This window comes from Pristiophorus japonicus, unplaced genomic scaffold (assembly GCF_044704955.1).
Source record: "Pristiophorus japonicus isolate sPriJap1 unplaced genomic scaffold, sPriJap1.hap1 HAP1_SCAFFOLD_679, whole genome shotgun sequence".
In the NCBI taxonomy this organism is placed as follows: Eukaryota; Metazoa; Chordata; class Chondrichthyes; family Pristiophoridae; genus Pristiophorus; species Pristiophorus japonicus.
The window spans coordinates 40,031-52,399 of record NW_027254592.1 but is presented as its reverse complement, the minus strand read 5'-3'; the positions used below and the strand labels follow the sequence as shown (position 1 = coordinate 52,399).

At 50.2% G+C, this 12,369-nt stretch overlaps 1 protein-coding gene across 2 annotated transcripts in view; it reads right to left on the bottom strand.

Moving 5' to 3' along the window:
- Positions 1–12,369, bottom strand: part of heatr5b (HEAT repeat containing 5B) — a 162,877-nt gene that overhangs the window by 113,792 nt on the left and 36,716 nt on the right. For both annotated transcript variants that reach the window (XM_070874109.1, XM_070874110.1), the window contains exons 10-12: positions 8,111–8,222; positions 5,690–5,842; positions 5,449–5,548 (exon numbers count right to left, since the gene is read on the bottom strand). In XM_070874109.1, coding sequence (XP_070730210.1) covers positions 5,449–5,548; positions 5,690–5,842; positions 8,111–8,222 — 365 coding nt within the window. The remainder of the gene's footprint in view (positions 1–5,448; positions 5,549–5,689; positions 5,843–8,110; positions 8,223–12,369) is intronic.

The window sequence follows — 12,369 nt, the reverse complement described above, 5'->3', positions numbered from 1 at the left end:
GCCCTTTATATATATCCCAGTCCCTGGATCTACATTACCCATTGCACTTTATATATACCCCAGTCCCTGGATCTACACTACCCATTGCACTTTATATATATCCCAGTCCCTGGATCTACATTACCCATTGCACTTTATATATACCCTAGTCCCTGGATCTACATTACCCATTGCCCTTTATATATATCCCAGTCCCTGGATCTACATTACCCATTGCACTTTATATATACCCCAGTCCCTGGATCTACACTACCCATTGCCCTTTATATATATCCCAGTCCCTGGATCTACATTACCCATTGCACTTTATATATACCCTAGTCCCTGGATCTACATTACCCATTGCACTTTATATATATCCCAGTCCCTGGATCTACATTACCCATTGCCCTTTATATATATCTCAGTCCCTGGATCTACATTACCCATTGCCCTTTATATATACCCCAGTCCCTGGATCTACATTACCCATTGCCCTTTATATATATCCCAGTCCCTGGATCTACATTACCCATTGCCCTTTATATATATCCCAGTCCCTGGATCTACATTACCCATTGCACTTTATATATACCCCAGTCCCTGGATCTACATTACCCATTGCACTTTATATATACCCCAGTCCCTGGATCTACATTACCCATTGCACTTTATATATATCCCAGTCCCTGGATCTACATTACCCATTGCCCTTTATATATACCCCAGTCCCTGGATCTACATTACCCATTGCACTTTATACATACCCCAGTCCCTGGATCTACACTACCCATTGCACTTTATATATATCCCAGTCCCTGGATCTACATTACCCATTGCACTTTATATATACCCCAGTCCCTGGATCTACATTACCCATTGCACTTTATACATACCCCAGTCCCTGGATCTACATTACCCATTGCACTTTATATATATCCCAGTCCCTGGATCTACATTACCCATTGCACTTTATATATATCCCAGTCCCTGGATCTACACTACCCATTGCCCTTTATATATACCCCAGTCCCTGGATCTACATTACCCATTGCACTTTATATATATCCCAGTCCCTGGATCTACACTACCCATTGCACTTTATATATATCCCAGTCCCTGGATCTACATTACCCATTGCACTTTATATATACCCCAGTCCCTGGATCTACATTACCCATTGCACTTTATATATACCCCAGTCCCTGGATCTACATTACCCATTGCACTTTATATATATCCCAGTCCCTGGATCTACATTACCCATTGCCCTTTATATATACCCCAGTCCCTCGATCTACATTACCCATTGCACTTTATATATATCTCAGTCCCTCGATCTACATTACCCATTGCACTTTATATATATCCCAGTCCCTGGATCTACACTACCCATTGCACTTTATATATATCCCAGTCCCTGGATCTACATTACCCATTGCACTTTATATATACCCCAGTCCCTGGATCTACATTACCCATTGCACTTTATATATATCTCAGTCCCTCGATCTACATTACCCATTGCACTTTATATATATCTCAGTCCCTCGATCTACATTACCCATTGCACTTTATATATATCCCAGTCCCTGGATCTACATTACCCATTGCACTTTATATATATCCCAGTCCCTGGATCTACATTACCCATTGCACTTTATATATACCCCAGTCCCTGGATCTACACTACCCATTGCACTTTATATATACCCCAGTCCCTGGATCTACATTACCCATTGCACTTTATATATACCCCAGTCCCTCGATCTACATTACCCATTGCACTTTATATATATCTCAGTCCCTCGATCTACATTACCCATTGCACTTTATATATATCCCAGTCCCTGGATCTACATTACCCATTGCACTTTATATATATCCCAGTCCCTGGATCTACATTACCCATTGCCCTTTATATATATCCCAGTCCCTGGATCTACATTACCCATTGCACTTTATATATATCCCAGTCCCTGGATCTACATTACCCATTGCCCTTTATATATACCCCAGTCCCTCGATCTACATTACCCATTGCACTTTATATATACCCCAGTCCCTGGATCTACATTACCCATTGCACTTTATATATACCCCAGTCCCTGGATCTACATTACCCATTGTACTTTATATATAACCCAGTCCCTGGATCTACATTACCCATTGCCCTTTATATATACCCCAGTCCCTGGATCTACACTACCCATTGCACTTTATATATACCCCAGTCCCTGGATCTACATTACCCATTGCACTTTATATATACCCCAGTCCCTGGATCTACACTACCCATTGCACTTTATATATACCCCAGTCCCTCGATCTACATTACCCATTGCCCTTTATATATACCCCAGTCCCTGGATCTACATTACCCATTGCACTTTATATATATCCCAGTCCCTGGATCTACACTACCCATTGCACTTTATATATACCCCAGTCCCTGGATCTACATTACCCATTGCACTTTATATATATCCCAGTCCCTCGATCTACATTACCCATTGCACTTTATATATACCCCAGTCCCTGGATCTACGTTACCCATTGCCCTTTATATATACCCCAGTCCCTGGATCTACATTACCCATTGCACTTTATATATACCCCAGTCCCTGGATCTACATTACCCATTGCCCTTTATATATATCCCAGTCCCTGGATCTACATTACCCATTGCACTTTATATATACCCCAGTCCCTGGATCTACATTACCCATTGCACTTTATATATATCCCAGTCCCTGGATCTACATTACCCATTTCACTTTATATATACCCCAGTCCCTGGATCTACATTACCCATTGCTCTTTATATATATCCCAGTCCCTGGATCTACATTACCCATTGCACTTTATATATACCCCAGTCCCTGGATCTACATTACCCATTGCACTTTATATATACCCCAGTCCCTGGATCTACATTACCCATTGCACTTTATATATACCCCAGTCCCTGGATCTACATTACCCATTGCACTTTATATATACCCCAGTCCCTGGATCTACATTACCCATTGCACTTTATATATACCCCAGTCCCTCGATCTACATTACCCATTGCACTTTATATATACCCCAGTCCCTGGATCTACATTACCCATTGCCCTTTATATATACCCCAGTCCCTGGATCTACATTACCCATTGCACTTTATATATACCCCAGTCCCTGGATCTACACTACCCATTGCACTTTATATATACCCCAGTCCCTGGATCTACATTACCCATTGCACTTTATATATACCCCAGTCCCTGGATCTACATTACCCATTGCACTTTATATATATCCCAGTCCCTGGATCTACATTACCCATTGCACTTTATATATACCCCAGTCCCTGGATCTACATTACCCATTGCACTTTATATATACCCCAGTCCCTGGATCTACATTACCCATTGCACTTTATATATATCCCAGTCCCTGGATCTACATTACCCATTGCACTTTATATATACCCCAGTCCCTGGATCTACATTACCCATTGCACTTTATATATATCCCAGTCCCTGGATCTACATTACCCATTGCACTTTATATATACCCCAGTCCCTGGATCTACATTACCCATTGCACTTTATATATACCCCAGTCCCTGGATCTACATTACCCATTGCACTTTATATATACCCCAGTCCCTGGATCTACATTACCCATTGCACTTTATATATACCCCAGTCCCTGGATCTACATTACCCATTGCACTTTATATATACCCCAGTCCCTGGATCTACATTACCCATTGCACTTTATATATACCCCAGTCCCTGGATCTACATTACCCATTGCACTTTATATATACCCCAGTCCCTCGATCTACACTACCCATTGCACTTTATATATATCCCAGTCCCTGGACCTACATTACCCATTGCCCTTTATATATACCCCAGTCCCTGGATCTACACTACCCATTGCACTTTATATATACCCCAGTCCCTCGATCTACATTACCCATTGCCCTTTATATATATCCCAGTCCCTGGATCTACATTACCCATTGCACTTTATATATACCCCAGTCCCTGGATCTACATTACCCATTGCACTTTATATATACCCCAGTCCCTGGATCTACACTACCCATTGCACTTTATATATACCCCAGTCCCTGGATCTACATTACCCATTGCACTTTATATATACCCCAGTCTCTGGATCTACATTACCCATTGCACTTTATATCTACCCCAGTCCCTGGATCTACACTACCCATTGCACTTTATATATACCCCAGTCCCTCGATCTACACTACCCATTGCACTTTATATATACCCCAGTCCCTGGATCTACATTACCCATTGCACGTTATATATACCCCAGTCCCTGGATCTACATTACCCATTGCACTTTATATATATCCCAGTCCCTGGATCTACATTACCCATTGCACTTTATATATATCCCAGTCCCTGGACCTACATTACCCATTGCACTTTATATATATCTCAGTCCCTGGATCTACATTACCCATTGCCCTTTATATATATCCCAGTCCCTCGATCTACATTACCCATTGCACTTTTGTATGCGATTTCCTTTCATTTTGTTATCTCACCTTTGTTGTCGACTATGGCTGTTTTTTTTCGTAAGTTGGATATATACTGGTCCTGTGTTGAGCTACATTCTTTTTTGAACACCTCCCAATGTTCATCTGTAGTTATACCCAAAACAGTTTTGACCAGTTTGCTGTCTTTAATCTGTCTCATCCCGTTAAAGTTAGCCGTACCAAAATCTAGAATCTTAGTAATGGTGTTAAATTTCTCCTTTTTAAAACCATGAACTCATTGAATGGCTGTGCAGGCTAGAAGGGCCGAATGGCCTACTCCTGCACCTATTTTTTATGTTTCTAACATTGAAGTTAATCATATGATCAGTGTGAAATAAATTTTCCCTTACTGTTAGATTATTAACCAAGTCTGGCTTGCTACTCATTACTAAATCTTGTATGGCCTGCCTCGTGTTATGGAAATCCCTCCCTAAATCCCTCCATGACCCTCCTTAAAACCTGTCTCCTTTGGCCAAGTCTTTACTCATCCCTCCTAATCTGTGCTTCTTGATTGGAGAGACAGCGAGAGGGTTACAGATACAGTGAGAAAGAGAGACAAACAGAATGTGAAAAAGATGGAGAGAGTGTGTGGGAAAGAGAGCCAGAGGAAGAGAGAATAACAGAGTGAGATGCAGAGACAGAGAGGCAAGACAGACAGAGAGAGAGAGAGGTACACGGACGGACAGAGAGAGAGAGAGAGAGTGAGAGTGAGAGACAGAGAGAGAGAGAGAGAAAGGGAGAGGCAGACATACAAGAAGTGAAATCTCATTGATTTCATTATGCATGTTTGAAGCACCTTCAGCAGTTTTTCTACATCAAGGACACTGCAAGTGTAAGTTGTAGTTTAGTCTCAGCACTAGGATTTGCTCCATCTGTGGCGAGATGTGCTGTGAGATACTCACTGAGACAGCATCAGCATGGCACATTCAATGGGGGTCATTAGTCTGCGAATCACATCTTCGGTGAGAAGCTCAGGACAGTGAGCAACAAAACTCCTCATCGCTGCAGGGAAAGAGCAACAGGTCGATTGTTGGTTTTCTTAACTGTACATTTTCTGGGAAATTATGTAAGGTTTTTCATTGAATGATCCTTTTCTGCATTACACATTTGTAGATAACCATCCCGTGTGAAGTTGGCCCTTACCGCACAATGCACCAGCTCGGCCCTCCAGGGTCACTTGCCACGTGAAGGAGTCCCCTCGCGCCTTCTCTGCCTCCAGCTCTTTTAGGGAACGCGGAAATACATTGCGCCACAGCAGCAGCATCTTGGGGAGATGATAGCGAACTACCGAAGGACCTGGGGGAGAAGGTTAACATTTTCACTTCAGCACACCACCCACTGAAGCTTTCAACCAGTCCGATCATGAACTTTAAGCCATTCAAACCCCTAGAGGTGACCAACAAGCCCTGCGCACACCCCCCCACAAAAATAAACAGCGGAGTCAAATCACACCCCTCTCCCCACCCCCACCCCATCCCCGCCCGATTACCAAAGACATTGAAGCAAAACTCCTGGGTATTAATCCAATCTGTAGCAGGAACAGCCGAAGAGCTGCACCTTGAAACAGTGACATCGACTCACTCAGAGCCTCAAATACTCTCCGGGGACACATAGCATTGGCTGTGAAATAGCAGCTGGGGTCTAAGTGAGTCTCCGTCACGAATGCAATTGCTACACCTGCGAGTTGAGTTCAGAGGCTCTGACTCCAACCTGACTCAGTGAGGTGAGGGGGAGGTTGGCCTGGCTGCTGATGGACAAAGGGGGAAATGTTGAAATTGCCAAGTACCTAGTCAGTCTTAAGCTCAGCTGACAAGGTGCTTATGCTCCAAAACCAATGTTCTGGATGCAGCTGCACTTGGGATAAGTTATCTTTTCCGAAGAATCAAACCCCAGCAATTGCTGGTGGGCATTCAAACTGCCTCATCACTCTTGGGGGGGGGGGGGGGGGAGTGACATGAGTGGAGCTGTGGCTTAGACCGTGGCTATTTAACTCTGGGACCAGTCTGCTGAATACAAGGGTCCTTGGTGAAATGAGTTTGGCCAGCCTCATTCCACTTCCTATTGGCCCCGTAATTCTGCCATAGATGCCAGTGCCACTCAAGACCTCTCCTGGGATGGTTTTTGTGAGAAATGGAAAAGATGCCATAGTCGATGGGTGCTCTTGAGGTTGGGGCAGATGGGGCGCCCAGCCCGCCGGGGGCACAGGGGCCCGAATCCACACCGGGAGCACAGGGGCCCGACGCCAGGCCGGGAGCACAGGGGCCCGAAGCCACGCCGGGAGTACAGGGGCCCGACGCCACGCCGGGAGCACAGGGGCCCTACGCCACGCCGGGAGCACAGGGGACACAGGGGCCCGACGCCAGGCTGGGAGCACAGGGGCCCGACGCCACGCCGGGAGCACAGGGGCCCGATGCCATGCCGGGAGCGCAGGGGACACAGGGGCCCGACGCCAGGCCGGGAGCACAGGGGCCCTACACCACGCCGGGAGCACAGGGGCCCGACGCCACGCCGGGAGCACAGGGGCCCTACGCCACGCCGGGAGCACAGGGGACACGGGGGCCCGACGCCAGGCCGGGAGCACAGGGGCCCGACGCCAGGCCGGGAGCACAGGGGCCCGACGCCACGCCGGGAGCACAGGGGCCCGACGCCACGCCGGGAGCACAGGGGCCCGACGCCAGGCCGGGAGCACAGGGGCCCGACGCCACGCCGGGAGCACAGGGGCCCGACGCCAGGCCTGGGGCACAGGGGCCCGACGCCACGCCGGGGGCACAGGGGCCCGACGCCACGCCAGGGGCACAGGGGCCCGACGCCACGCCGGGAGCAGAGGGGGCACAGGGGCCCGACGCCACGCCGGGAGCACAGGGGCCCGACGCCACGCCGGGAGCACAGGGGCCCGACGCCAGGCCGGGAGCACAGGGGCCCGACGCCACGCCGGGAGCACAGGGGCCCGACGCCACGCCGGGGGCACAGGGGCCCGACGCCACGCCGGGGGCACAGGGGGCACAGGGGCCCGACGCCACGCCGGGAGCACAGGGGCCCGACGCCAGGCCGGGAGCACAGGGGCCCGACGCCACGCCGGGAGCACAGGGGCCCGACGCCACGCCGGGAGCACAGGGGCCCGACGCCAGGCCGGGAGCACAGGGGCCCGACGCCAGGCCGGGGGCACAGGGGCCCGACGCCAAGCCGGGGGCACAGGGGCCCGGCGCCAGGCCGGGAGCACAGGGGCCCGGCGCCAGGCCGGGAGCACAGGGGCCCGACGCCACGCCGGGAGCACAGGGGCTCGACGCCACGCCGGGAGCACAGGGGCCCGGCGCCAGGCCGGGAGCACAGGGGCCCGACGCCACGCCGGGGGCACCAGGTCGCGCTGCCAGGGCAGAGTTGAGGGAGCTTGACTCGTCATCTGGCTGTGCTCTGCTCACCGCCGACACGAACATCTCTCACAAAAGAAAAAAGATCCAATTCTTCAGAGCACTAAGCAGATGAAAGGTCATTAAACGAGAATTGGTAAGAGTACTAAGTGCTGCTCCAGCTCTTCGGGTCAGTCAGCATCCTCCGTATACAAACCTAAGCTCATCAGGGCTCCCAGGAGAAGCCACCCGGCCTGCGTGCGCTGCAGTGACAGGCGGCTGTTCTGAGAAGCCGTGCGCAACAGGTCCTCCGCAATACTCACCACCATCTACAGAGAAAGAGAATGGAGAAAATCAACTCACACCAACAGAACCACAGTACCGAAAACTAAACCGAGCCTACATCGGAGGAGATTTAACCACAATGGTACCAGGGATGAGGGACTTCAGCTATGTGGAGAGATGGAAAACTGGGATTGTTCTCCTTGGAGCAGAGAATCTTAAGGGAAGATTTAATAGAGGTGTTCAAAATCATGAAGCGTTTTTGTCGAGTGGATGGGGAGAAACGGTTTCCACTGACAGGAAGGCCGATAACCAGAGGACACAGATTTAAGTTAAGCGGTAAAAAAGCCAGGGGAGAAGATAATTTTTTTTACGCAATGAGTTGTTAGGATCTGGAATGCATTGTCTGAAAGGGCGTCGGATTTAATAATAACTTTCAAAAGGTAATTGAATAAATACTTGAAGGGGAAAAATGTGAGGGCTTTGGGAAAAGGGCAGGGGGAGTGGGACTAACTGGGTAGCTCTTTTAAAGATCCAGCACGGGCATGATGGGCCAAATGGCCTCCTCCTGTGTTGCCACTGCATGGTGGAACCAGGAGAGGGAGATCAGCCAGAGTTCCTGCACTGTCAGAGATGTCCTTCCTATCTGTGGTGGTTCTTACTCGGGAGCCTCTTATCAACAAGGACAGACAGTGACAACGAGATTCAACATCGCCTCCAATGCGCCACTGCAGCCTTCGGCTGCCTGAGGAAAAGAGTGCTCGAAGATCCGGCCCTCAAATCTACCACAAAGCTCGTGGTCTACAGGGCTGTAGTAATACCCGCCCTCCTGTATGGCTCAGAGACATGGACCACGTACAGTAGACACCTCAAGTCGCTGGAGAAATACCACCAACGATGTCTCCGCAAGATCCTGCAAATCCCCTGGGAGGACAGACGCACCAACGTTAGCGTCCTCGACCAGGCCAACATCCCCAGCATTGAAGCACTGACCACACTCGATCAGCTCCGCTGGGCAGGCCACATTGTTCGCATGCCAGACACGAGACTCCTAAAGCAAGTGCTCTACTCCGAACTCCTTCACGACAAGCGAGCCCCAGGTGGGCAGAGGAAACATTTCAAGGACACCCTCAAAACTTCCTTGATAAAATGCAACATTCCCACCGACACCTGGAAGTCCCTGACCAAAGGCCGCCTTAAGTGGAGGAAGTGCATCTGGGAGGGCGCTGAGCACCTCAAGTCTCATCGCCGAGAGCATAGCATGCAGAAACCAAGCGCAAGTAGCCAACCAGTCCCACCCAACCTTTCCCTCAACAACTGTCTGTCCCACCTGTGACAGGGACTGTGGTTCTCGTATTGGACTGTTCGGCCACCGAAGGACTCATTTTTAGAGTGGAAGCAAGTCCGAGGGACTGCCTATGTTGATGATCTATGGTGGGCTCCCGCTGCACGGTGGAACCAGGGAAGGGGGATCAGCCAGGGATCCTGCACTGTCACAATTCGATGATTGTGAAATCCAGACAGTCAGCAAACAAATAGGGATAAATTTGACTTAAAGGATTTATGCGCGTGCACACGTTTACCAAGTAGAATGGAGATGAGCCTTCAGATTTTTCTGAAACAAGTTGTTCGGGTTTGAATAAGACTAGCAGAGTCTTTAATGGAGCCAGGTTTAATTCTCTATCGACTGATAACTGCACCACAAAGCAGGAGTGTCCAGGCCTTTGCTGGTCACACATGATGCCCTGAAACCACAGACAATGTTTAAATCAATGTTCCCTCCCTTTAATGAATTGACAGCGAGCTGTAGTCCTTGGCATTCTGATGTAGGATTGACCCAGAAATCAGCCAACAACACTGAACGCAGCCCTTTCCGAATCGCCTGGCCCACAAAATGCAAACAGGATGGATCGGAAAATCAATGCGATGTAATCAGGACAGAGTAGCCTGGACTAGAGGATTCTCGGGCTGTAGCTTACACTACTGCGATCAAGTGTTCAAAATGGGCAGGACTTTACAACATCTCATTCTGTTTAATATAAATGTATGTGCAATGCTAAACATTAATTTGGAGTCTTACTGAATGGCAATTCTTTTTTTTTAAATTGAGGGGAAGAAGGGGATTGTCTTGCAGGTTGAGATTTATTTAGGGGTTCCGTGCCACCTCAATTGCAGCCCTCCATACAACCAGACTTCACCTAGTCAGGAACCTCTGACAGGCAGTTCCACCATGTACTGGGAGCCCATCACAGATAGGACATTTCTGATAGTGCAGGAACCCTGGCTGATTCTCCCTCCCCTGGTTCCACCATGCGGTGGGAGCCCATCACAGATAGGCCATCTCTGACAGTGCAGGAACCCTGGCTGATTCTCCCTCCCCTGGTTCCACCATGCGGTGGGAGCCCATCACAGATAGGACATCTCTGATAGTGCAGGAACCCTGGCTGATTCTCCCTCCCCTGGTTCCACCATGCGGTGGGAGCCCATCACAGATAGGACATCTCTGACAGTGCAGGAACCCTGGCTGATTCTCCCTCCCCTGGTTCCACCATGTAGTGGGAGCCCACCACAAAGAGGACAAATCTGACAGTGCAGGAACCCTGGCTGATTCTCCCTCCCCTGGTTCCACCATGCAGTGGGAGCCCATCACAGATAGGACATCTCTGATAGTGCAGGAACCCTGGCTGATTCTCCCTCCCCTGGTTCCACCATGCAGTGGGAGCCCATCACAGATAGGACATCTCTGATAGTGCAGGAACCCTGGCTGATTCTCCCTCCCCTGGTTCCACCATGCAGTGGGAGCCCATCACAGATAGGCCATCTCTGACAGTGCAGGAACCTGGCTGATTCTCCCTCCCCTGGTTCCACCATGCGGTGGGAGCCCATCACAGATAGGACATCTCTGATAGTGCAGGAACCCTGGCTGATTCTCCCTCCCCTGGTTCCACCATGCGGTGGGAGCCCACCACAGATAGGACATCTCTGATAGTGCAGGAACCCTGGCTGATTCTCCTTCCCCTGGTTCCACCATGCAGTGGGAGCCCATCACAGATAGGACATATCTGACAGTGCAGGAACCCTGACTGATTCTCCTTCCCCTGGCACCATGCAGTGGGAGCCCATCACAGATAGGACATATCTGACAGTGCAGGAACCCTGACTGATTCTCCCTCCTCTGGCACCATGCAGTGGGAGCCCACCACAGATAGGACATCTCTGACAGTGCAGGAACCCTGACTGATTCTCCCTCCCCTGGCACCATGCAGTGGGAGCCCACCACAGATAGGACATCTCTGACAGTGCAGGAACCCTGACTGATTCTCCCTCCCCTGGTTCCACCATGCGGTGGGAGCCCACCACAGATAGGACATCTCTGATAGTGCAGGAACCCTGACTGATTCTCCCTCCCCTGGTTCCACCATGCGGTGGGAGCCCACCACAGATAGGACATCTCTGATAGTGCAGGAACCCTGACTGATTCTCCCTCCCCTGGTTCCACCATGCGGTGGGAGCCCACCACAGATAGGTCAAATCTGACAGTGCAGGAACCCTGGCTGATTCTCCCTCCCCTGGTTCCACCATGCGGTGGGAGCCCATCACAGATAGGACATCTCTGATAGTGCAGGAACCCTGGCTGATTCTCCCTCCCCTGGTTCCACCATGCGGTGGGAGCCCATCACAGATAGGACATCTCTGACAGTGCAGGAACCCTGGCTGATTCTCCCTCCCCTGGTTCCACCATGTAGTGGGAGCCCACCACAAAGAGGACAAATCTGACAGTGCAGGAACCCTGGCTGATTCTCCCTCCCCTGGTTCCACCATGCAGTGGGAGCCCATCACAGATAGGACATCTCTGATAGTGCAGGAACCCTGGCTGATTCTCCCTCCCCTGGTTCCACCATGCAGTGGGAGCCCATCACAGATAGGACATCTCTGATAGTGCAGGAACCCTGGCTGATTCTCCCTCCCCTGGTTCCACCATGCAGTGGGAGCCCATCACAGATAGGCCATCTCTGACAGTGCAGGAACCTGGCTGATTCTCCCTCCCCTGGTTCCACCATGCAGTGGGAGCCCATCACAGATAGGACATCTCTGATAGTGCAGGAACCCTGGCTGATTCTCCCTCCCCTGGTTCCACCATGCAGTGGGAGCCCATCACAGATAGGACATCTCTGACAGTGCAGGAACCCTGGC